We start from the raw sequence: 26600 nt of genomic DNA, 5'->3' as shown, positions 1-26600 counted from the left end.
GGGAGGGAGTGAGGAGCAGATCCAAGTGGTTAATTAGATTTGGCTAATCAACTCTACATCAGTGGACTGAACAAAGTGGTTAAAGGAACTTTGAATTAACGATTTGTTATTTTCTACTAAGTGGAGCAGAAATTTGCAGGTTTTCCTTCCATGCCTGTGAAGCACCTTTGGATGATTGTGTTTTTTTCTTTTCACTCGGCTGCAGCTTAAGGATACACTTGATGTTGCTCACTCACACTGTTGGCTATTGGACACAAATGTCAGCTAATTTTACAACGCTGTGGGAATCCAACACACAGGGAAGGGGCATGAATCACTCAGGGCGACAAACTGCACCTTAAGAGATTAAACCGCAGAAGGTTTCAGCCGCCACAGAAAGAGACATACACTTATGAAAAGATGTTCCTTTATTTGACTAGCATACTCATAAAAACATTTGAAGTGATTTAACAAAAAAAAAACAATATCTTTCTTATCAAGCTGATAAGAATATTTGTGAATTAAATAGGAGCAACGTGACTCCTCAAATTGTGCTGCTATTGGTGTGAAAAGTAAAATGTAAAAGTGATGCGTCTGTATCAAAACTGTATGTCTGTCCTTTCAGTTAGTACTGTATTTACATTCAAACAACATCTCGTTAGCATTTTGGAGACAAGAATGTTCAGGATGCTCCATATCATACATTTCTTTAGGTACACCTCTAATGTGATCCAATGGAAAAGCTGTAAATGTAATTCTGCCTTTCCAAAAGTGAAGTGTCACCGCAGCACGAGCGGCTCGAAGTGAAGGCAGAATCTTGTCTTGGCTCACGTCAGATTGCCGTGCGAAACGCCGAATGTCGAGCAAACGTAATCGAGGAATCGTATCTGTGCTCCTGCAGTTTACTTTGTGCTCCAGCTTGTCACCTACACATCTACTGTACTTCCGTTCTCAGTCACATATGTGAGCCAACCACAGTGTAAATACAGTACATTTGGGTTTTGTGCAATTACGAGAAGAAAAAAAAAAAAAGATACAACTAACTACAACTGAGCCACTTTTATTATCATCATTGTCGTTATTATGGGTCAAAGGGTTCAACATTCACATGTCACTTCCACCGGCTGATTTTTGGCCTTTGTCTTTGTTGTTGATGTTTGTAAACTGGCACTGGAGAAGAAGTGCCATGCGGAGACAGAACACTGGTGTCGACCATCCGCGTCATGATGATCAGCCTCTGGCTTTACGAGAAAGCTGAATCACGGAGGCCTGTCGAACCACGACAGTCATTGTCCCCCCGCCCGCGCCCCCAAGTCATTTGAAAAGTGTGCTTACGCTGTTTGAAACACCTCGTTGGCCCACTCGCCAGCTCAATTCTCCATGAGTGACAGCTGGATGATGTGCAGCAGCTCTTCCTCCTCCTTCCGTCGCCGAAGCTCCGCTTCCTCCTGCTCCCGAGCCGACATCTCCATGGCCATGCGCAGCTGCTCGTCGTAGCTGCGGGCGGTCGACTGCTGCTGCTTCTTGGAGGGGGTGGAGGAGAGGCTGGAGGGGGAGCGAGGCTTCGTTTGGGGGACCCTGGACAGGACGTGGGAACAGATGAAGGAAGGCTCTCATAGTAACCCTTAGATGAGCAGAAAACAACTAACTTCATTTGTACAGAGATTGCCCAACAACATCCATCCCTTTTCGATACCGGTTAGGTATATATTTCAGGCACGTGCATAGATAGATCATTAGTGGTGCTCCAGCACCAGCCCCGTTGCCCTGGATGGAAAAAACGTTTTGGTTTTTTTCGTCATCAATACAAAAAAAAATAAAAAATTCTCCTTTCTGTCATGAATTTCCCCTCAAAGAGTTTGATTTCTGACGGACATTTATTTGAGTCCTTGTGAGATTTGTGCCCCTCACTGATCTCACTGGCGCATACTTGCTGCCTTTCACCGCTTTTTTGTTATAGTTTTATTATTGACTGTGTTGAATGCGTCAACAGAAATAAATGCAGAAGTTAAATATATGGGTCATTTTCATATCATTTGATCAATGACGGGCGGCACGGTGGACGACTGGTTAGAGCGTCAGCCTCACAGTTCTGAGGACCTGGGTTCAATCCCCGGCCCCGCCTGTGTGGAGTTTGCATGTTCTCCCCGTGCCTGCGTGGGTTTTCTCCGGGCACTCCGGTTTCCTCCCACATCCCCAAAACATGCATGAATTGGAGACTCTCCACTTTGTCACGCAAGCTGTCTTTGCCGTTAATGCCAGTGGCTCTCTCGCCTCATTATTTTGTTACAATACACCAGAGGGCTCTGCGAGCTGAAGTGCCAGGATGAGGCAGCCATTTTGCATTCAGGCAGTGGCAGACAGCAAAACAAACGGAGCTATTTCTGAGATATGAATGACTATGGATCAATTTGTGAAAGTGTCAGAACTATTGCATGTCTTTACTGTTATTACGAGCGGGTCATGGGTTTAATGAGTAGTTGGGATCATCTACGCACGGGAGAACATGCACACTAACTGGTCAGTGTAGATAATTTTGATTATAATAAATGAACATAGGATGAATTAAAATGCTGACTTGAGTGATCTGTAAAGTGAGAACTGCAGAGGCAAGCGTGTGATGTGAGGAAGAGGAAGTTATGTGTGTTTATGCATGTCCATCCAAACAGGGAAGACAGCGAGAGAAAAGATAACAAGGCAAAGTCAACATCGCCACTGCGGACTGTGAAAGCAGGAAACTTTCATCTCTCCCAACACGCACGTTTGCGTTTGACAGGAGGCTAAAGCGGAGGAGGAAAATACAGGATGTGAGTCGGGGATGGAAGGAAAGATGAAAAGAGAAGAGAAGAAAAACAAGAGAGCAGAGCAGTGACAGGAAGTCAGAGACAATGTGGGTGAGGGAACAGGATGCACGGTCTTTACACTGAAAGCTGTGAGATTGTTTTTTTTTTTTCTGCGAGTGAGCTTTAGAAAAGACAAAACCTGCATCTTTTATCAAAGGTTTCCCTGATGAGTGTGCTTGGGGTTTTGGATGTGAAGAAAGACGGGGCAAAAAGAAAACAAGCAGAATACACATGTTCGAGGACGGCGCTTGAGGCTGACCTCTCCAGGCGACTGGGGTCACAAGATAGCGGGTGCGTTCCTGGCTTGCTATTGGTCAGAGCCTCCCAGATGGTCACCTAGAGACAAATGACAGGAAGTCAGGACAGGCACAAAACTTTAAATGGTAGACCAATTGAAACTCGAAGGAAATGTTCAAAACGGTGGTTAGCGTGGCGCAATAGCGGTTAGCACTGCTGCCTCGCACTTTGTTTGAATTCTGATTATGGTCCCTCCTGTGTGGAGTTTTTATGTTCGCCCCCGTGATTGAGTTTGTTTTCTTCCAAATTCCAAAAACTTGCTTGGTCGGTTAATTGAAGACTAAGTTCTCCGTGAGTGTGAGTGGTTGCTTCCAGTCCTGCAAACTGGTTTCGGGCAACATGATTAACTGCTTTCGTGCTGGCTTTTTGCTCATATTCTTGCCAAAATAATGGCAGACAGTCAAAAGTTCATCCCTCCGAGCTTAATAGTGTACACGAGGGAAATGGAGCAGAAAACATCTTAGTACGAGAAAAAGCGGCCAAAAGCCATCATATCGCCATGTCAGCAAATCTCACGGGATCTCAGCATACCGTAGTTCATTCACTAAGCGTCAAAGGGTAGCCAGGATTCTTTTTCTTTTTCTTTTGTGCAACATTTGAATAAACGAAGGCCCTGGGATGAGCATCCCAAAACGGATTGTGTTTGACCGCAGAGGTTTCTCTGGGAACGATAACAGTCGCCCTTTTAGACGAGTGGATATTTAACAACAATCTCACTGGACAAAAATGTCACCAAAAAGTGTGGACTGAAATAATGACGATCTCGTCTCTCAGTTCTCAAAAACTCTCAGTTGACTTATTCAGTGCGTAGGTGCCACCCCCTTCCTGATGCCACCCCCGCAAAAAATGCATGGCATGGCAGTCGGTGTGGAAGATTGAGTCGTGTATTTTGCTGGCAGCAACCAGCCAAACACTACGTACAACCACAGACAAAAACATGCTGCATATGGCTGGCCTCTTGAGTGATTTTCAATTCAAATGACTTTGGGCATCACTTTGTAAAGTACCGTATTTGTTTGACAACAACACAAAGCTGCCACTTTGCCTCCTCCACATTTTCCTCTGAGGATGAGCTGCCGCATTCCACCTATTTTTATTTGGCCCCCATCCACCTCTGGAGGAAAGCCAAGGACGATCGGGACCGTGGAGCTTTGGGATCTCGAAACGGGCACCGCGTGCCTTTGCTCTGAGTGTCACAGCAACTTCTTATTATTATTATTGATCCTTTTGACCGTTCTTCTGCTGACACTAAAGCTCTGCGCTGAATGTAGTGCTGCAATTTGCGCAAACGATTTGAACAAACTTTTTTAAGCTGACTTAAAAGACATGGGTGAATTTTGGATACACCGTTTGTATTGGATCTGTGGCGATATGCCTACAGTCATCGAAATTAGAGAGAGACCGTGTGGACAAGTAAGCAAGGGAGCAACGCATGGCTTTTATTTATTTATTTTTATTTGTTTAAGAACACACGTGAATCTCCGAGGAACATGGCGGTCACACACAATCACCTGATCGTATTCCGAGCCGGCTTCCAGCAGACTCTGTTGAATGGCAAATTGCAGCAGGTCCTCTTCCTCCTCCCTCATGCTGTCTCTCTGCTTGCCTCCAAGCACGGTGTATCCAGACGGGGGCTCAAAGACACAAGGGGGGATCTCTCCGGCTCGACATGACACTGCGCATACAGGGAAGGCGAAAGGGCAAAAGACGGGAAGGTGTTTTCGGACATTGGTGGAATTACGCTCAAGTCTCCATTCAAACTCTCTGCACGAGTCAGCTGAGTGATTTTCTGTATGGCTAAGTCACGCATTTTTTAGGCAGCATGCCAGGGCTCTACACTACACGTGTTCTCTCCTTGTGCTTGTGTGGGTTTCCTCCCAGTTTTCAATCATCTTTACAGCAACGCAAAATAACAGCTTCAAAATCGTTTGGTGATAAAAAGTTTGTAAGTAAAGTGGACCTCACAAAAATCTATTTTCGTACTATAATCCTAAACATGTCCGATCGACAACCCCCCAAAATAAAATAATGTGTATTACACTTTGGGGGTGCGTATTATACATGGGTGTGCATTATACACGGGAAATTACGGTACAGCTCACCCATCCAGACAGAGGTGCACCATTTTGCTCTTGAAATCCTTTGAGCAATGGTAATTCTATCATGCCTCATTAAAACTTTTTTGACTTTTTTTTTCCGAGCCAGAATAAAAGTCAATGCTTGTCTCTCAGCATTCACACAATAATAATAATAATAGAGGGTGCGTGTGTGCATGTGTGTGTGTGTCCTCACTGGTGGAACTGGAGCTGGAGACACTGGATGAGTCGCTGCCAGGCGAGGGCGTGTCCGTCCTCAAGGTATACCGTTGTCCGCACCCTTCCACCCCAGCTTCGTTGTCAGGACGCACGCTTGCCCCCTCCTCACAGCCGTTCAGGTTGCTGAAGGTGATCCTGGCGTTCAGGATGTGGTAAAGAGGGATCTCTGCAAGGGGTAAAGAAATGACATTTAACATATTTTCATCTTTTTCTTGTTCTCTCACTCCCTCTTCACTTCTTTCCTACTCCATCCTTCCATCCACGTATGTTATTTAAGCTTTTCATCTTTCATCGCCGCACTCACCGATCTTGACGGGAAAGCCGGGAGGCAGGCGCAGCATGATGAAGTCACGCAGCTTGGCGAACAGGGCGTTGGAAATGGCCATCAGGTCGATGATAGGCGCCACTTGTTCTGCCAGCGATAGAGGATGGGACTCGCACAGCCACAGCTTTGCTTTGAATCTGGACAAAAGAGATTGACTAATGAACATTATTGACTAATGAACATTACTTATCTTTCAGCTATTAGGTCGACACTCCAGGTCCTCATTTGTGTGATTTACTTCTTGACTATTGCTTAGCGAGACGTAGATCTGAGAACCTGTTAACATTGACAGTCAACGAGGTTCTGAGTGGTGTCCGGCCAATCGATGTCTAAATTGGAAACGGATCTATTAATGAGCGTGGCATTGAGAGCCAGCGACGTCGCCTCACACATTTCCTCCTCATCATGTGATGTCGCCTTTAATTACACAGCGATGAACAGTGAGTTGATTAGCAAACATGACAAACAGGCCAATGCATACAACATACAGTAGTACCTGGATGCTGCTAGTTCTCAGCTCCCAATTTCCAAACACTGTTCGCGTTTGTCACGGCTAGCACTGGTGTGCATGTCCTGTGTTTACAACCTAAATATTAACATGTGTTCCATTAAAAAGTGTTCAATTATTCCCAACAGTCTGCTCTCTTCATTTCGTAGTGTTTCTCTTGGCTGCATCGCATCGGCAATCGAGTTAGGCAACTGTGCGATGGAATGAAAAATGCAGAGCGCATTTCTCTAGCTGTGGATGAGTTCACCCACAGCACTCATAATGCTCAGTTGATGGTGTTTGTGAAGTATTATGATGGATGTCCATGACAGTTAAAAAGAAACCAATTTGGCTGACGCAGCCCGATAAGTCATCAAGGCATAAATGTCGGAAAGTCCCACTGTTATTTGTCATCGGTCAGCTCGACGGTCACTCGGCGGCCGTGTTCACAGGGCAACTTCGCCGTATGCATGGCCGCTTCGCTCTGCTTTTCCTGCGAGGCTGACTGTCGGCTCGGGCGCCGCTGCCTTACCTCTGGGTCTTGGTGGTGAGTTGGCACTGGTGGCCAATGTCCCTCAGCGTGGGAGAAGAGCTGGGGTTGAAGTATTCCTCAGCGGTCAGCGCTGCAGGGTTGGTCACCGCCGGAGTTGACATCTGGGTCACCAGGGCCTGCACAGTCATGGCACATACAGTATACTGTAAATGCAAACTCATTTAAGCAGAGAGAAGAATTCAGTTCAGTACCTACAATTAACTATTCCACTTTAACAATTGCTACCGTAATTTCTCATGTGTAATATGCTTTTTTTTTTTTTTTTTTGCTAGAAAATTTCAAGGGGAACCCTCGCGCGTAAGTACCCGACCGGACTTCTACCGTCACCGCTACGGCAACTAGCACTCGGTTCTCTCAGCGGCTAAACCCAGCGTTGTGGGCTCTGAACGGAAAACAATTGCAGCGCTCACCTCTTCGCCGGGTTGCGCCGGCTGTGCTTTTCTCACTACCAATTTCTTTGAAAAACCTAATAAAATACAAATTACCATGCAGATAGTACTTCATTTTTTTAGCACTAAAAATGTATTTTGCAATGCTATAATCCTTCATGCAATGGAGTGAAGAAAAAAAATGGTGCAGCAACAGATGTATACAGACAGCATAACAGTACTCACAGTCAGAGGTGGGTAGTAACGTGTTACATTTAAACCGATATATTTACTCAAGTAACATTTTGAATTGTACTTGTCAGAGTAGTTTCAATGAAGCATAATTTCTACTTTTACTTGAGTATTTATGTTAAGAAGAAACGGTACTTTTACCCAACACTGACCCCATTGTTCGGACCCATGTGTTGCTCTGCAATCCCAAGGAAGTTCTGGAGGGGAGTCTTCCCACCTGCTCAGAAGACACAAAAAGCCAAGACAATTAAACAGTTAAAACAAACTGTTGAGGACGATGCCATACATGCTGTATTTATGTACAGTATGTCAATATATATACACACACACACACCCTGGACTGGTCACCAGTCAATTGCAGGAATAATTATTATTATTTAGCAGTCGTACGGACTGGACTGTACTAAAAAATATATTACTACATTACATATTATTACAGAACAAGCACTTGGAGTAATATATTTGTGTGTTGATGCCTCCCTATCGATGGGGCGTGGCCTAGTTAGTGGCACCAGGAGCCCTGACTCCAGCTGCCTTTGGCCAATCATTTACCACACAGTTCGGAATGTTAGCGTCTGCTCCATGCTCCTTGCGAGTGTTCTCATTTTGTATCTTTATGTTTGGCTTCTTGTCCCGTTCAGTAAACGGCTGAAAGTGTGAAGTGTGTGGCATGTGATGGGAGCCTTCCTTCTTTTTTCACTTCAGTCAAGCGGCGGTGTATCTGAAGCTCGCTTTACGTCGAATTTTGGCTCGCAACACAAACTCGGGGCACTCCAAAGTCAAAGTACCAATGTATTATCATCTCCCCCCCAAGCATCCTCTTTTCTGAAAAGGTATGCACCCTTTAACTTATCTTTATAGCATCTAAAAAAACAAGTCTCCAAAGGGAGTGGGAGTATTTGTTAGCTGGGAGGCTCAGGGTGATGCCATTGAGCCAAGGTTAGTGGGATTACCCTCAGACATGAGACAGCATTTAACGTTGGAGGTCACAGCAAAACAGGGTGTCAATGGCTGTTGCTATGCGACGACAACACCTTGAATGTCTTTAAGAAGCTGACAACAGTGATGAACCTTTAATCTTGTTCTTGTTCTGGTCTGACAGGTGGTCCGTTCTGGTCCTGGTGATAAGCTCCACATTTGATGCAGCATACACCTAAAAATGGAAGAAAAGATCAAAATGACGCTGATGAGCAAGCAATAAAGCACCAAATGACTGCTTGGCGCAAAGCTGAATAATAACAGTTTTTTATTGCCATAATAAACATGTAAAAAATATTAACCCCACATCAATATACTGTAAGAATTCAGCCCATCACACTATAACATGCCTCGCGTAGCATCATCAAGCAATGCTCCACAAGAGGAAAGTCAAAGACGCCAAACAACAGGAGAAAGAGGAAAGCAGCTCAACTGAGTGTGCCCATTTACGTTCCGAACTCTAAATCAGCAGTGCAGAAAATAACAGTTACTGCTGAGGCCTGTCGGAATTGCTTTTAAAGCACTGGTGATTGATGATCCTCTACGTGTGACACTTGTCTCCGATCGATGCCTCGTGGTGCTCCAGAAAACAAATGGGGTCTAGGATATCTATATTGTTTGTCTAAGTCACAATAGAAACATATTTTTAGTATAGAATAACGTGGGAATTATTCTGGACAGAACACTTGTTTAAAACACATTCACTGCCATTGACGGCTTTAGAAGTCAAATATCCACGTTAACCAGGAAGGCTGGCAGTGAATGAGTTTTAAGTGTCATTGCAGAAAATCACGACATCCATGGATTGTCTGGACAGTGTGAAAGACTCGACAGTCTGTCAGTGCTCTCTCTACCTTAGCTTCATATCCGTTCACAGTCTCGGTCTTCTCGCTCCTCCAGCCCAGTATGCCTGTCTTGTTCCTGCAATCAACAGACGTTACATCAATATATCAGCTGCGGCAAATATGTAATTACATCTGCCTGTGAATTTTGTTTTGAAGGATTTCTCGAATTCTTGTTTTGTCCTAAAACATACTGCTGAACGCTATGGTGCGTTGAGGTGTAAAATTTTCACTGAAGTTATTGAAGAATGTCTCATCTTCCTATAACAGGAAGTGACTATAAAACGAAGGGAAGGGTTAATTTTTCTTTTAATGTCCCTAAATTCTTGCTCATCTTCGAAGCTGTTTGGTTCTATATCTACTCTATATTTATATTGAAAATTTGAATTTTTCCGCAAATAGTCGCATATAGGTTCCACAGAAAAGAAAATGTGAGTGGGTTCATTCATAAATAATGAACCAACAATATGTTGGGCTTAACAATATAATCAAGTCATGTTGACTGTCGCTGTATTTTGTGTTCATGGCTGACAAAAGATATGCAATATGGTGCTTGATATTGCAGCTTGCTCACATGCATGCTAAACAAATTATTAGCATGTAGAAAGGGAGCACTGACAAGGAAAATGCACGTCTTGACACTTGGAGCTAGGAACCTGACAAACAGCTCACTTTCACCTCATAACCTTCCCAAATATCTCCGCATTACTTTCAGTCTTATTGCTCTCTCTTTGAACATTTATCTTTTCCTTGTCTTTCTGTTCTGTCTGTGTACAAGTGGTCAGACCTGTGGAAAGAAATGAGTGTCATGAAGCATGACACTTAAAGACATCAAGAGCCAAGTGGGCTCTAATAAATTACTTCAGTGTCAAGGGGGGATTAGGGAGATAAATTTAATTAATTACCTTGTCCTTTTCATTAGAACATGCCTCGTAATTTAGAAACTTGAAGGTTTGAGTCAACTCAGAGGTTTCTGAGTTAACGTCATATCTTGTAACCCTGTTTCAGTTTCAAATTTAGTTTTGTTGTATGTTACGTGGTCTAATTGTTACCTTTAAAAAAGCAGAGAGGTTTTCTTTGGGTTTTTTTCCCCGACGGTGTATTCGCACTGTGATAAATACAAACATATGCTAGAGAAGATGAGCCAATGAATGTGCAGTATGTGTGAAACATTATTAAACCTGTAGTCAGTGTTATAGCATCAAGTTAGCACTAAATCAAGCATTCATACAACATCTGATTAATCTGCAAATTTATACAGTAGGTGACTGCAACGCCGCAAATGCCTAATCTTCTTTATTATAACCTAATGCAATATTCAGATAAGTTTAAAGGTGTGGTATACATATATTAGTAATACTTATTGTTGCTGTTGTTTTCTTAATTTAGATTGAAATTGTCTTTGCGTTGGTCTGTCTGAGTGGAAGCACAGAGAGATTTGAGAGTAGTTTAGTATCAAACTGCCCACTGGACCCCATAAAAGAAGTGTGTCAGAGGAGGATGTTAAAAAAACAAAACAAAAACAAAAAAAAGACATCAATCATGCAATGACCCATCCGTCCTCTGTATGAGATGTTGGAGGCTTTAAGCAGCTCCTCTGGCAACAGTGCAGTGATGTCACTGCAGGAATGACAGCCTGTATAATAACAGCAATCGCAGTGGGTTTGTTGTGTCATATTTACGTCTACTGAAAATCTACTATCACAAACAAAGTGCAACAACAGTGTTGTTTTTTCACATCCATTTGGCTTTTTACGCACATGCTGTATATATAATGCACGTACAGTATAATGTCTGAGTAGTTGTTTCTGTAACTGATGTACGTATATATTTTTTATTGCCTGTGGTTTTTTAACCATTGTTGTTTTAGCAGGTAGACATTGTCCTTAAAGATAGAGTTTGCAGTTTAAAGAAAAACTGTTTTTGTCATGTATTAAAACTGTCTGTACGACATGACAATTGAATATCATTAAAATGATCTTTTAAAAATTAGCCCTCTCTTGCCCCATTTTATGCCTGTAATTTATTTTTTATTATTTATTTTCCAACTGTTCAGACACTCAGAGAATAGCCAAACAGAGACTGTAGCGAAAGACGGTGTGAACGAGGGGTGTTGTGAATCATTTGCTCAAGCACACCGCAGCCTCTCGCAAAGGAGACTATTATAGTTTCTTGGCCGGATTATTTAACTCTGATCAGCAACAAAAGTTGGTGGCACGGTGATTGACTGGTTAGCATATCAGCCTCACAGTTCTGAGGACGCGGGTTGAAATCCGTCCTCGCATGTGTGGAGTTTGCATGTTCTCCCCATAACTGCGTGGGTTTTCTCCAGGTACTCCGGTTTCCTCCCACATCCTACAAGCGTGCATAGTAGGTTGATTGAAGACTCTAAATTGCCCATAGGTGTGAATGTGAGTGTGAATAGTTGTTTGTTTGTATGTGCCCTGCGATTGGCTGGCGACCAGATCAAGGTGTACCCCGCTTCTCGCCTGAAGATAGCTGGGATAGGCTCCAGCACGCCCGCAACCCTAGTGAGGATAAGCGGTACGGAAAATTGTTCCTATTAAACCATGACTTAAATTTGAAAATTTCTGAATTTAAGAGCTTTGTAATACTAATGAAATCCTGTCCAGAACAAAATAGGCTTTAACACATCAGAAAAATGACATAGATCATTCATATATAACATGAACAGTGTGGGACCCAATAGTGACTCCTGAGGGACTCCACAGGCAATGACCAAACACATAGAGCAGCAGTTTTGTACACTTATAGTTTAACAAATGGTTTTCTACTCCCAAGTACATAATAATCAAACTAAAAAATGTTCACCTACTACCATAAAAGTATTTGTTTTCATTAGTATTTGCTCATCTGTTGTGTGTAAGTGTTTTTTAAATTGATGAATAATCAATGAGTTTGCATGTTCTCCCTGTAATTGCGTGGGTTTTCTCCCAGTGCTCCTGTTTCCTCTCACATTCTAAAAACATGCATGGTAGGTTGATTGAAGACTCTAAATTGCCCATAGGTGTGCATATGAGTGTGAATCATTCTTTGTTTATATGTGCCCTGTGATTGGCTGGCGACCAGTTCAGGGTGTATCCCGCCTCTCGCCCAGTCAGCTGAGATAAGTGAGGATAAGCGGAAAGGAAAATGGATGGATGGATGGATGGATGGATAGCAACATAAGTAAAAAAGAAGGAATACGACAGCTCTCGAGACAAACCAAGGGTGAACATATATAAGCGTGGCGTACTTTACGCGAACTGCTGCATTTTTCTGGGTTCGGAAAACCCCCGCTTGCAGTAAGTCACGTCACCGTTCTCACCGGGTCGTCGGTAAGTTGATCACCTCATATACTTTTCATTGATTCTATATTCCAAAAAATACTAAATCAAACAGGTGACATTGCATGTTTGACACTAGTTCACCATGAATAAGCCATGCTAACAATGTACCTGTCGTAATGTACAGCTGGGGTTTTTTTTTTTTTATTTGATTTGCAAAACAGCACACTATCCCACTGGTAATTCCTCCTAACAAGAGCCCCTCACAGAAAGAAGGTTCTGGATTTAAATCAGTGTGGGGCTTTTTGTGTGCCGTGTTTAGTGTATGTTGAATACCACGGTCCAAAACATGTACATTCGCTACAGTCTGTAAATTGCTTGTAGGTCTAAATGTGAGTGTGAAGTCTCCAGCGTAGATAGATATTATATTACTATGGGATATTATAGTATGAGCAGCACGGTGAAGACATGTTAGAGCGTCTGCCTCACAGTTCTGAAGACCGGGGTTCAATCCCCGGCCCCGCCTATGTGGAGTTTGCATGTTCTCCCCGTGCCAACGTGAGTTTTCTCCGGGCACTCCGGTTTCCTCCCACATCCCAAAAACATGCATGGTAGATTAATTGAAGACTCTAAATTGCCCGTAGGTGTGAATGTAAGTGCGGATGGTTGTTTGTTTGTATGTGCCCTGCGATTGGCTGGCAACCAGTTCAGGGTTTACCCCGCCTCCTGCCCGATGATAGCTGGGATAGGCTCCAGCACTCCCGCGACCCAAGTGAGGATAAGCGGCTCAGAAAATGGATGGATGGATGGATATTATAGTATGAAGTATGAAGTTTAAAATGTGTTATCCGTTGCATCTGACCTCTCAAAGGCGATGTTGCGAGTGTCCAGCTGAGTGGTCACCACAGCGGCAGACAGTCGGGCCGCCACCTGCTCATCAGTGGGCTGCGCTCCCCCCAGCAGGCCCAAACCGGCAGCCGTACTGCCGCAGGCGCCGCCTTTGCCACGGCCGGGTGACAACGCTGCGAGAGACGAGACACACAAGGTCTCACAGAACACCAGCTGCCTGTCGTGGTCGACCTCAATCACCTCTGCGTTGGAGTCTGGGATGTCAAATCGGGATGCGTGGATGCCGGGAAAAGTTAGGGCAATTTAAGTGTGAAAAACGGATAACAATACGTACCTCCAAGTGTACAAATGACACGTCAGTGATTGATTTCAAGAGGGAACATGTTAACACGGGTGCAGGAAGAGGAAAGAAACAGAGTGGGAGCACATTTTGCAGAGCATAAGACAAGTCCAGGGACAGGTCAGAAGATGAAAAATTATTTAAGATGTAAGAGGAACAAAGATAAATATAAAATGAGAAGTGCAGAGCCAGGGGAGAAGAATAAGTACAGGGGGTCATGAAGTGATTCCAGCAAAGGGAGCTGGGGGACAGAGAGCATCTTAGAGGAAAAATACAGACAGTCACACTTGCATTACTTTGGGAATTTGTTTCATTTCGCACTTACATCCCGTGATTGACAAATATCAGAAAGTGCTAAAAAAACTTTGCTGATGTGTCGAAACATTAGCTTGGTTTATAAATGGTCACACTGACATATTAGCAACTACAGCGTCCTTCTGACAAAAGGGATATGGATGATCTTTTAGAGTGCACATCGTACAATTGCAAATATGACTGAACATTTTGACCTTGTCCCCTGAAAATGAAGCTCCGATTTCCTCTCTGCCAGGTCATCTGCTCAAATCCGGTGAGAGTTGTGTCAACACGGAGACACTGACCACTCTTCCAAACCCTGTAGGTGTCACTGGGGCAGATACGAGACACGAGGGGCACTAAGGACGAATACAAATAGGCAAGTAGATTAGCTAGATAGATGGATAGATGGATTGATGTCTGTGACCAAAATGAAACAGTGCACTCACCCCAGCTTGTAAACTCCCATTTCATCTCCACATAGAAGTCCTGGGCCTGCAGAGACCAAGAGAGTGCAACCATTGGTCAAGACAAAGGAGAAAGCCATTGATGAATAGAGACAGTTGGCGAGATAATGGCTTTACAGATGGCCATTAACCCAAAAAGATGGAGCGTGAATAAAGAAACTGATGCCTGCCAAAGATGTTGTGACGGGCACAGAGCGCTGCTTGTGTATTATGTGCATGTGGGTAAATAATAGTACATGATGGACAGGGAAGGATGTGGGTGAGAGCAGCGGAGGAAGAACGCCGAGTGACGTTTGTGACATTTTCAAGTGTGCGCTTCAATGCACGTATAAGTGTGAGAGATAAGTTTCTACCACATAAATGTGAAGCCACCTGGAACTGGTACCCGAGTATTTAAAGATGGCATGTGTGATGACATGAGCTGCAGCCAAATGTGCACAAGAACAATCTCCTTCATTTGTTTCTTAAATAAGGGGAACATTATAACAGGCTAAAGTGCATGGCAACTGAAGTATTATATTGTAACTTCCCCTGAGACTACACTTTTATCTGCCACATACTGTTAAGCCCAAAATGAGTCAGACTTGGTCATATTTTGAGTTTAGAAGGGAATTTTAAGTTGTGAATTAATGAATATCTTTTAGCTGGACATGACACAAGAAAGTGGTAAGTGACTGGACAGTGTTTGTGTGTTGTGAAGATTTGCTATTATTGTTTTTTTACATTCCGACAAAATGCCCAACACTTCTTTTTACTTTCATATAAATACAGGCACATCCAGTGTACTAAATGTATTAGAATGCTCCAATGTATGCTAATCATTTCCAGGAATCTTTTGAATGATGCGTAAGAAAGTTCTTCAAATTGACCAATAAGATGACAATCATTTTCTAAATGTAAGACTGAATCAAAAGACTGCTTTCTCGTGTGTTTTCCAGCCAGCAGATACCAAATAAGTACCACAACTGAAATACCTATAGAGCTAAAATCCAATTGCACAAGAAAATTCAAGGATCGCTCTATTCTAAGACCGTAATGGAACGGAACCCAAATTCTGTATATCTCCCACTGAAACAACTGTTTCACTAAAACGAATGCTGCTGCAAAAAAAAAAAGAAAAAAAAACTGTTGTTAAAACAGAACTGTGCATGAATCCCAATACATTTATTTCCATTTGTCTTGCATTAGCTGAGCAACTTGGACCATCAGCCAGAGTGCCAGCGAGGCAGCCAATCTTCTGTCCATAATGTTGTTGCTTTTCTGAGATGGTATTTCAGATTCAAACCCAACTCCATTGTCAGGTATGACCAAAATATCCCTTTAGAAATCCTTACACAACCATACTGTAAACAAAGTGCGCATACTGTATCTGCAGGTCTGCTTTGTGTTAACACTGGCAAACAGAAGAACAGCTGGCTCGTAAAGATGCCAGAAAAAGAACAGCAGATGAATTGGCAGATCATAGCAGAGAAAGAAATATGTTCTCTGCACAGAAATCAAGAGAGTATTCATTTAGAACGTGTAAATGAAATAAGACGCAAGTGCATTTGTTTGTTCACCTGTAACAACAATTTAAAACATTAACATTACAAACACAAACAAGTAAATGCATAAATAATACACATTCGAAAAGGAGAAGAAGCTGTGCTTATTTAATCCCACCCTTTTCCATAATCACAAATAAAATCACATTCCACTTCCTTATGCCCTTCAGGCCTTTGTATGGAAAAACTGAAAACAACAACAAAAAATAAAAGGTAAATGAATAACAACAATAGAAAGCAGAAGAGCTTGTCGAAAAACAAGCACTCAATGCTTCAACACCTTCCATCCTGTATCTCTCATGAGTCATGTTTTATACATAATCTTCAATTGCTTCATGTTTGGACATTGTTTCAAGTCGTCATTTTCTTTAGAGAGTTCCATATGGTCAGCTTGCATATACATACACAAAAACTTCCTTCTGTAAGTCTCAATTTAGCTCTTTTGAAGTCAAACAATCCTCTTCAATGATATTTTCCCTCACTCTTACGAAACATGCTCTGAATATTTCCTGGTCATTGATTAGTTTTTGCACATGATTTGTGGTGTTTGATAGTGTATTTGATACATGGGTTATAATATCCTGACTGTAATAAAAAAAAATGGCCCCAATAGTCAATTCTGATGATTATCCTGATATATTTATCTGTAGAATATATAGTGGTTTTAATACAGTTGTTGTGCCATATCTCTGCACAGTAACTTAGATATGGTAAAACTAACGAGCAGTAGCGAATGTGTAGTGTTTTCCAAGACCTGTTTTGCTTCATATAATACAGCGATGGTTGTTGTGTTTTATGTGAGGATTCAAAGCGAGATTATAATAATAATAATAATTATTATTATTATTATTATTTCTAGCAATTATTAATCCTAGAAATTGGTTTTCAGTTACCCTTTCAATATTCACCCCATCTATTTGAAATGTTGTACGTGAAATTTGACTGCAATTTCCAAATAACATTATTGTCCTTTTGAATATATTTAATGGTAATTTGTTCCTATTAGGACAGCATGGTGGAAGACTGGTTAGCACATCTGCCTCACAGTTCTGAGGACCGGGGTTCAAATTCCAGCCTTGCCTGTGTGGAGTTTGCATGTTCTCCCCGTGCCTGCGTGGATTTTCTCCAGGTACTGCGGTTTCCTCCCACATCCCATAAACATGCATAGTAGGTTGATTGAAGACTCTAAATTGCCAGTAGGTGTGAATGTGAGTGAATGGTTGTTTGTTTATATGTGCCCTGCGATTGGCTGGTGACCAGTTCAGGGTGTACCCCATCTCTCGCTCGAAGATTGTTGGGATAGGCTCCAGCACGCCCACGACCCTAGTGAGGATAAGCGGTTCGGAAATGTGTTCCTATTAAACCATGACTTAAATTTACTAATTTCTGAACAGCTCTATAATACTAATTAAATCCTGTCCAGAACAAAATAGGCTTTAACACATCAGAAAAATAACATAGATCATTCATATATAACATGAACATTGTGGGACCCAATAGTGACTCCTGAGGGACTCCACAGGCAATGACCAAACACATAGAGCAGCAGTTTTGTAGTTTAACAAATGGTTTTCTACTCCCCAAGTACATAATAATTCCAATTCAAAAATGTTCACCTAATACCATAAAATTATTTGTTTTCATTAGTATTTGCTCATCTGTTGTGTATAAATGTTTTTTTTAGATTGATGAATAATCCTGCTGCAAACTTTTTTTTTTGGATAGCATTTGTGATGTGTTCAACTGAATCTAATATTGCCAGTGACGATCTTTTTTCTCTGAAGCCATACTGTAGATGGAATGCATGATTTTCTTTTCCATTCTCTAGATTGTGAATAAGTACTTTTGGATTTGTACAGAGGAATGACATTTGCTATTTTCAGTTTATGTAGGAAGGTACTAGGTTGTAATGAGAAGTATAATATGATAATAGCTTTGCAATACCCGCAATTACCTTTTTTTTTATTACAATCATGTCGAAATCATCAGAATCAGTGGACATTTTATTTTTACATTTTATAGTTGTTTCAATAATTTCCCTTTTGTTTACTGGTGAGATTCATTGGGTGTGGATTTCTTTTAATAAATGTTCTGATATCATTTGCTCCAGGATGATCGCAGATTTCTCTCGCAAGATTAGATCCAACATACACAAATTGGTGATTTATGTTATACATTGACAATAAAGTAGTAGGGAGAACACAAATTAGAGATGACACAAATCCAGAATGAGGTAAAACTGAAAGATTCTAATATTTTAGCTTCCATATTTAACTTCTTGCAAAGTAAAAAAGGGATCTTGCTTTGCAAAAGAAATATTTCTATCCTGGCCAAATTTTGAATTAAAGTGACTTTTTAGATGGAAATGACACAAGAAAGTCATGTGTCAGTCTTTGTGGTCAGAAATAGAGTTATTATTGACTCATTTTTCAAGTTACATGTCCAAATGTATATTTACACTTTTCCAATACAGGCAAAAACAGTTTTAAATGTATAATTTGTTACGGTGCTCTAGATTATGATGTAAACAGCATCGTTTAGATTGCGTCTACACAAAACTAGTTTTATATGTATTTATACTGTTGATGTGCTTGTACCTTGACACAATCCACAGGAATACCAAAAATAAAACTTACAAATGAAAGTGGGGTGTGAAACTCTACTAAATAATACGTAATCTCTACATGGCATGCTCTGGCATGACACCGGCAAGAGAAGGGAACAAATGCTGGCTGCCTGTCCAATAAGATATTAACATTTTCTAAAACAAAATGAGAAATTCAGAATATTTTTCATTCATATTTAACACAAGTTGTAACAGTACTCTTGTGTCTTCTGAATCCAAAATGTTAAATTCCCTTTAACTATATGTGTACGGAATAGAGTGCGTGCTCTGCTTCCGGAAGGTTTTGTAAGCAGGCAATATACAGCTCCTAATGGTGACAATGACTTTGAGGGCAAAGAAAGGAAAACATGAAAATGCACAATAATAAAGTCAAAAAACAGGAAAGCGTGCCAGATGAACAAGCATATGTGTGTTTCACAATACTTTATCCCCCTAGACTAATAATTTATTCATGCGTTCTAAAGAAAGATAAGAATACTCAATTTGCATCTGAACATAAAGATGTAAAATAAAAATCAATCTATTATTCAAAATGAAGGCATCACTGCATCAAAGTCACTTTTGATGTGCAACTGTATTTTTTTATTTTTATTTTTAAAATTGTGTGTGCTTGTGTGAAATCCCACTTGGCGCAGTCGTTCCAGCAGGACGGGGATGCCCGCTAGTCTCTTGGCAGTCCTCTGGTAGTCACGGTAACGCAGCACAAGGCGCACCAGCTCCGGATCTCGAGTACTGACTGCCTCCTGAAGAACTGAGCAGGAGAGAGAGAGAGATAACGAGAAGGAATGATAAAGATGAGCCAATCACTCAGGCCTCATCTAAAATTGATGTGCATGAGCAATTTAAGGCGGCAGCCAGAAACTGAAGTAGGTCGAAGGAAAATCTAGTTTTATAAATTAGTAAATTTTTTACCCCCATTCATCAGGTAGCCACTTTGCTACTATTCTTAACAGTTAACATAAAGCTAGAAAAAACAGTAATGTTTCCTACCTACAAGAGCTGGAGCTTTCATTATTTCATTTCTGACATAAATTACAAAGCAGATTAAGTCACATATTTGTTGACTCCAATGAGTGATGAAAGAAGATGAAAATGTCCCTTTTTATCCATCCATCCATCCATTTTCTGAGCCGCTTCTCCTCACTCGGGTCGCGGGTGTGCTGGAGCCTATCCCAGCTGTCATCGGGCAGGAGGCGGTTGCCAGCCAATCGCAGGGCACATACAAACAAACAACCATTCGCACTCACAGTCACACCTACGGGCAATTTAGAGTCTCCAATTCATGCATGTTTTTGGGATGTGGGAGGAAACCGGAGTGCCCGGAGAAAACCCACGCAGGCACGGGGAGAACATGCAAACTCCACACAGTCGGGGCCGGGGAATGAACCCGGGTCCTCAAAACTGTGAGGCTGACGCCCTAACCAGTCGGCCACCGTGCCGCCTGTCCCTTTTTAACCACTGAATATATAGGAGAGATCTTTCAAAGACGGTAGCGTGACAATGAGCACAGTATCATGGGAGTTGCTCTCCGTCATTTTATGTAATTTGCCTGCCGATCTCATTCAGAAATTATAATTAATTGAAATAGCATAGGATAAGCTCCACTGTCATGCTGCTTATTATTAATAATTAATCATATATAATTAATCCATTGATGGAAATTCAGTAATAACATTTTTATACTGTTAATTTACTTGCAGCTTTATCCTACCACAAGGGAATAACAACAATAAAACTTACACGAAGAGAGGCGTTAAATAATGGCAGGTGGAAATTATATATTTTTTCAAATGTAGTCTGATAAAAATTCTTTACTGCACGTCGCATGAGCATTATCCCAGTAAAACCCTTTGGGGAGCCGTTAAGAAGAGACATTTTCAGGTTTACAACATGACTATATGAACAAAAATAGTTTGTATGCGTTATCGTAAACCACATCATATATTGTATGTTGTTGTTTTTTTTAATAGAAACAATATCTTGCTAGTGGCTTTTTTGAAAACAGATGCATGAGCTGTAAAAAACATGGCTTTTCACATCCTCTCAATACCAACAAATCAACTAATGAATCATGGATCATATTTTTTTTTTAACGCAAAGCAATTTGCAAGTGAAGAATAATCAAGTCTTCATAGGTAGAAAGACAGAATTGTAACAGAGATACAGCATCTCTGCCCAATAGAATCAATAAACTGAGCCGATTGTCACTCAGGCCAAAATTGGGTCGGTACATTAGCCGTACATGAATTATGCTGATTTCAACGTCAAAGACCATTATGCTGCTTTGCTTGGCTTTGACTAGTCGACATCATCGACTTGTCAACCTCAACTCGACTTTTATCACATTAGCGTTGAATCTGCATGTAGGTCTGAAACGTATCCCGGCAATAAATGGGGTTTCACTGTATACTATATGCGGTGATTACTGTGAAAAGCGAGATTATAATTATGGGCGCAAAATACTGTATGTTCATTAACTGGAATTTTGTTTATATGTTTTGATGAAATACTACATAGCTACTGTTGCTGTGATGTTTATTTTTTTGTTTTGTTTTCAGTAGTGGGTTGCCTCAGCTTGTCATCTTTGCGAGTAAAATCTCATGGGTGCAGTGGGTCATCAACGATGTATCCTGAGGTCACGGAGTGTTTTGGGTCTCGCATCATCCTTACACTCTTTCCCAGGCGATCCTTCCCAGGTTCACCAGAACTTGACTGGGTCGTGTCCCAGCAGAACCCACGGATCAACCCTCTTCAACCAAAGCCACCTTGTGGCTTTCACTGCGGATTGAAGAGCAGTCTTCGTGGCTGCTTTAGCAACACCCAACTGAGAGATTTGCGCTAGGAGAACATCCTGACCTGCAAATCCTCTGCAGCTGACTTACTGTGTATGGGCTCTCAGAACCCGCCTCTGGAGTGAGGTCAATATATTGGGAAAATTATGTTTTTCTTTCAATCAAAGTTCGCTATAAAAACAACATTATGAATTATTGTGTTATGTGCTACTAAGAAGCACATAAATAATCATTTTAAAAAAATAAAAGGTTTTAGATGAGTATGTGCTTTTAGAAGAAATTAGTCTGCAAAAGTACAGTAGATGGAATAACACTTGAGACTTAAGCCAATTTTTTCCAAGAAAGAAAGGACCGTAATATTCCTGGCAAGTTCCTAAACACATTCCCGTCCAGTTATACATCAAGCACATCTATGAAATAAATAAAAACATACACACTCACCAGTCCAGCCGTTGCGGTTCAACTTGCTGACATCAGCTCCATGCTGCAGAAGAACTCTGGCACAGTCCAGGTGGCCCAGTGTGACAGCCAGGTGGAGAGGAGTTCGACCCCGGGGGTCCACAGACTCTAAATCAGTCTGGGTGGAGGGGGTAAAAAAAAAGAGAGGTAAGAGGTGATAAAGAGGATATAAAGTGATATGACATATGAGATATCAGACTATATCTGGAATAAATGCATACTAGTGGGCCTCAGGTGGGAGAGAATGTACTGCAAATATAAAAAGAAACATCAACAAGAGGTTGACAGCAGAGAGGTGGAGAGGGAGCTGGTGACAGGTGCTAATTGAACCATCTGCACACTAATGAGGATGGTCGGTACAGTGCTGCGCCATCTTACTTATTTACAACTCATTTTCTTCAAAAAAAGATATATATATTGAATCAATTACATTTCATTGTTTTTGCAACATACAAAGGCACAAAAGGCACAAAACTGCAGCTGAAAAAAAGCTGAGTTGCTATATTTAGCAGCATGTCAACATGACCTTATCTGCTAATGTCATCCTATTTGCAAATTTTAAACCGCATTTAAAGAGCTCTTTCAAAATCTATATTTACAACAAAAGACACGCTTGGTACAAATCAGAGTAATAAAAAAACAAAAAAAACAAAAAGAGTCTCAGTAACAAATATATCACAGAAGCAGAGCTTGAGAGAATGATTCAAGAGCGTGACGAAAACTGCAGTTTCCAAGACTGCATCATTCGAAGAGAATCTGTTTTATTTTACAAACTGTACAAATAGGTATAAATTATAATGCTTATCCTCTAAATATTTGTATTATTGTGGAGTTTACAGTATGCACAATACATAAAGAAGCATTGAGGTATATGTATGTATTCACTACTCAGGGTTTCTACTAGACCCCCATTTAATGTGATTTATTATTCCAAGAGGATACACCACGGTTCATAAAATCATGTCTGGATGGGTTTGGTGTGGTGGAACTTCACCCCGAACCTCATCAAACACCTTTGTGATAAACTACAACAGAGATTGTGAGCCAACGCTCACGATTGTTCTGGATGAATGGACCTACAGTCCCACAGGCACATTCTAAAATCTGGGCAAAAGCCATCCCAGAACAGGAGGGGACAGCTTCGTATTTTCACATTTTTACGTACTGCCACAATATTTTTGTCCGTACGGTGGATGTTGAGTGTCAGGTCTGGTTGTAAAGTTAATTCAAGAGCCTATCAACTAAATTTCCCTTGATTTACAGAAGGCAACTGGGGAAAAAAATAGAGTCCATTTTGCTTCCACAAGCACAGGCGTAGGCATCTTCATTTATCCAATCTAAAAATATTCCCGTAACTACAAAATTACACTGAAATGGTAAGTATTATGCTTTTGTCAATAAAAATTATAACAGGCGAGTGTACCCAAACTACAATCTCCTGAACTCACCCTTATTCTGAATTTTAAGTAACCCTGAATCCGAACTGTTTCAAGAAAGAGACAAGTCCCATTGATTGCACAGCGTCAGTAATCTTTGTTTGTTGCTGCTATCGTCAAGATCCTAACGACCGATTTGATTACGACCAACATCGTCGAAGGCTTCCTCATAGAATCTGCACACCCGATAATAAATTCGAGAGATGCTTGTTTTAGGCTTGGCTCCTTCCAAAGAGCCGGTTTCGGCTCCCAAGTGGCCCGAATCGAAGATGCATGATTTACATTGTTTTATTCATTCCCATACTGAGAATGCTAAAAAAAGACTAAACTGTAAAATATTTATGTATTTGTAGAGCACTTTAGCTGTAACCAAGTGTTGTACATAACATCAAACATAAAACAAAATAAATATAAATAATAATAATAAAATAATAATGGGCTCGTTCGCGACAGATACATCACAAGACCGATATGTTTCATGACATCATCTCTCTTGCGGCGTTTCACGCAATTATGATACTTTACACTGACTTTCAAGCACAAACGAAGCTACATTAGCAGCGAGTTAACGAGAAATAAACACTGTTGTGCATAATAATTTGATTTATTTTTTTATTTTGAAATAAATAATCATCTGGAGGTTTTTATTTTTTTAAAGCATTCATATTATACATATTCTAACATTTGATGACTTGAAAATTATGCGGAAAATCAGAGCAAAACATCAATTTGCAAAATAATTTGGAACGCGGTGTATTCAGTCTGCCTGCAGTAATAAATCAGTTACATAGTAAATCTGTTACATAGTAAACATTTATACTGTATTGCTACCACGTAGGGCGGCACGGTGGACGACTGGTTAGAGCGTCAGCCTCACAATTCTGAGGACCCGGGTTTAATCCCCGGCCCCGACTGTGTGGAGTTTGTATGTTCTCCCCGTGCCTGCGTGGGTTTTCTCCGGGCACTCTGGTTTCCTCCCACATCCCAAAAACATGCATTAATTGGAGACTCTAAATTGCCCGTAGGTTGAGACTGTGAGTGCGAATGGTTGTTTGTTTCTATGTGCCCTGCGATTGGCTGGCAACCAGTTCAGGGTGTACCCCGCCTCCTGCCCGATGACAGCTGGGATAGGCTCCAGCACGCCCGCGACCCTAGTGAGGAGAAGCGGCTCAGAAAATGGATGGATGGATGGATCCTACCACGTATTACTGACAAGACAGTGAATTTGTCTGATGTTTGCAATGTTTACCTGATCTGTTCTTGCACATTCAATTTTCACCTTTCCCAATGAAAACTGTATTAGGGTTCATCTGCCAAATCGCTCATCATGTATGACACAAATCATTGTTTTTATGGTTTGTCAGCCCAATTTCTCTCTGACATGTTTTGTGACCACAAGAAAAGCTGACCCCATCACCTCATCTGGAACATGACGTCTGGTAATTCCCCAAACACCGTGAAGATGCCATCAGAATTCATCCTCCCATACCTCAGGAACATCATATTCCAACGCCATCTGCTTGAAAATATTTTCTACTGCTTATTCAGGGGGCCCAGGAGAGCTGGAGCCTATCCCAGATGACTTTGAGTAAGAAACACAGGGTACAGCCTGGACTGGATTACCAGACAGTCACAACTTTTAGAGTAGAATTATTAATTCATGAAACGGCTCCTGTGTTGTAGGATGAATAAAGTGGCTAGTAAATGTACTTTTAATTGCTATAATGCAATATATACACACGCAATGAGAGAGGAGAAATACTCTACTACTATCAGTCATGGCTGCTACAATTGAGAAGAGAAAAGAAATGGTAAAAACGTTAAACATTAGGCAGGCAAGACAATGATGTGCCTAGAATCAAATGCAGACAAAGACAAGACAGCTGACAAAGTGCAATTCATAATGCTTTGTTTAACATAACTCGATAGAGTCTATCTATTTGCTCACTATCTATTCACTCGGCACTTGAGAGGCCACCACGGAGACACTGCCAGAGATCAGTCGACAGGTAAATCTAGAAGGAGAAAATGTGGATGCCATGCTGCTGCGAGTGAGGGAAAACAGAATGGCAGGAGGGGGAGCGGCAAAGTAGAGCATGCAAGCGAGGAGGAGAATGAGGGAGGCTGCGAAGTGAGCTGAAGGAAAGAACAACAACAGAGACTCCCTCGGGTGCTGATGCCCACTGGGGAATAAGCAGAAGACGTGTTGTTGCAATACAAGACAGACGTCACTCGGCTTGTGTGTGCCGTGCGACAAAGAGCTCGATATGCAAATGAAGCCACTTTTCTATGCGGACAAGTTTTTTTTTTTTTCACATCTCTCGAAGGACACTGCGGATATCGTATGGCTGCATGAAAGTGAAAAACTGTCCAAGTCGCATGAAGCATTGTTCAGTCCAAACTATTGTTTTCTATTCTTTAACAATGCAGCTGGATATTTATAGCAAGATTTGGAAATGTTACCATTCAAAATGGACATGTTTATTTTGCAGGGAACCTCCTTACAAGTTATTTCTGGGACAAGTTCAACAGAACAGAGTTGACAGAAATAAAAAAAAATTATTTAACAAATACTGTATATTGTAAATCATACAACAGTGGTTCTTGAACTTTTTATACCAAGAACCACTTTGAAAAATACTTGGCACTGCAAGTATCACCACAATGACCAACATTAAAATACAGTAATGTAGTGCTCATGAAAAACATTTCATTCCTAAAAAATATTGCAAAATATTGTAAGCCACTGTAACTGTATGCATAGTTTCAACTTTAACACTGCTCGTATATGTATATTAAAAAAAAAAACTTAATGATTTAAATAAAATGTACATAAACATGCAATAAAAGATGCCCATAAATAAATGTTCCTAAACAGTTTGCACTGTACTTAAATTAGTTAAATACAACTGAACTGTATTTAACAAAAGTACTGTACTGGAAGCCACAAAACATATAAGGCACTATAACATTATGCACAGTTTGTACATTTTATTCAGCGAATCACTGCGTACCACTAGAGCGAGCCGGCGTACCACTTGTGGTACTATAACCACACTTTAAGAAGCACTGCATAGAAGATGAAGCGCTTTGGCTTGGCTTTCTAGTTTTGCCTTTACGTGGCATTTAGGGCCTGATTTACTGAGATCCCAAATGATGGGCACTATATTCTGTATTGACACTAACAGATTGCACCGACTGACTCAGACGCGCGGATGCAGGGATGAAAAGAGTTTTTTCATAGGTGATATGGCATGACTCCATCTT

The 26600-nt window shown here is 41.2% G+C and overlaps 2 protein-coding genes across 2 annotated transcripts in view; both read right to left on the bottom strand.

The window, feature by feature from the left end:
• The window catches only part of tp53i13 (tumor protein p53 inducible protein 13), a 400199-nt gene that overhangs the window by 318264 nt on the left and 55335 nt on the right, over nucleotides 1-26600 (bottom strand). The gene's annotated exons all lie outside the window — the stretch shown is intronic.
• Nucleotides 390-26600, bottom strand: part of ankrd13b (ankyrin repeat domain 13B) — a 47964-nt gene continuing 21753 nt past the window's right edge. Inside the window, exons 4-17 of the mRNA XM_061781409.1 lie at nucleotides 21880-22015; nucleotides 19273-19397; nucleotides 14459-14504; nucleotides 14225-14368; nucleotides 13389-13629; nucleotides 9252-9318; nucleotides 8491-8572; nucleotides 7572-7636; nucleotides 6779-6915; nucleotides 5739-5896; nucleotides 5412-5600; nucleotides 4631-4794; nucleotides 3082-3158; nucleotides 390-1557 (exon numbers count right to left, since the gene is read on the bottom strand). Coding sequence (XP_061637393.1) covers nucleotides 1350-1557; nucleotides 3082-3158; nucleotides 4631-4794; nucleotides 5412-5600; nucleotides 5739-5896; nucleotides 6779-6915; nucleotides 7572-7636; nucleotides 8491-8572; nucleotides 9252-9318; nucleotides 13389-13629; nucleotides 14225-14368; nucleotides 14459-14504; nucleotides 19273-19397; nucleotides 21880-22015 — 1839 coding nt within the window. The 3' untranslated portion in view covers nucleotides 390-1349. The remainder of the gene's footprint in view (nucleotides 1558-3081; nucleotides 3159-4630; nucleotides 4795-5411; nucleotides 5601-5738; nucleotides 5897-6778; nucleotides 6916-7571; nucleotides 7637-8490; nucleotides 8573-9251; nucleotides 9319-13388; nucleotides 13630-14224; nucleotides 14369-14458; nucleotides 14505-19272; nucleotides 19398-21879; nucleotides 22016-26600) is intronic.

This window comes from Phyllopteryx taeniolatus, chromosome 8 (genome assembly GCF_024500385.1).
Source record: "Phyllopteryx taeniolatus isolate TA_2022b chromosome 8, UOR_Ptae_1.2, whole genome shotgun sequence".
NCBI classification, from domain to species: Eukaryota; Metazoa; Chordata; class Actinopteri; order Syngnathiformes; family Syngnathidae; genus Phyllopteryx; species Phyllopteryx taeniolatus.
Note: the sequence above shows the minus strand (reverse complement) of the source record. Positions and strands in the feature narration are given on the sequence as shown.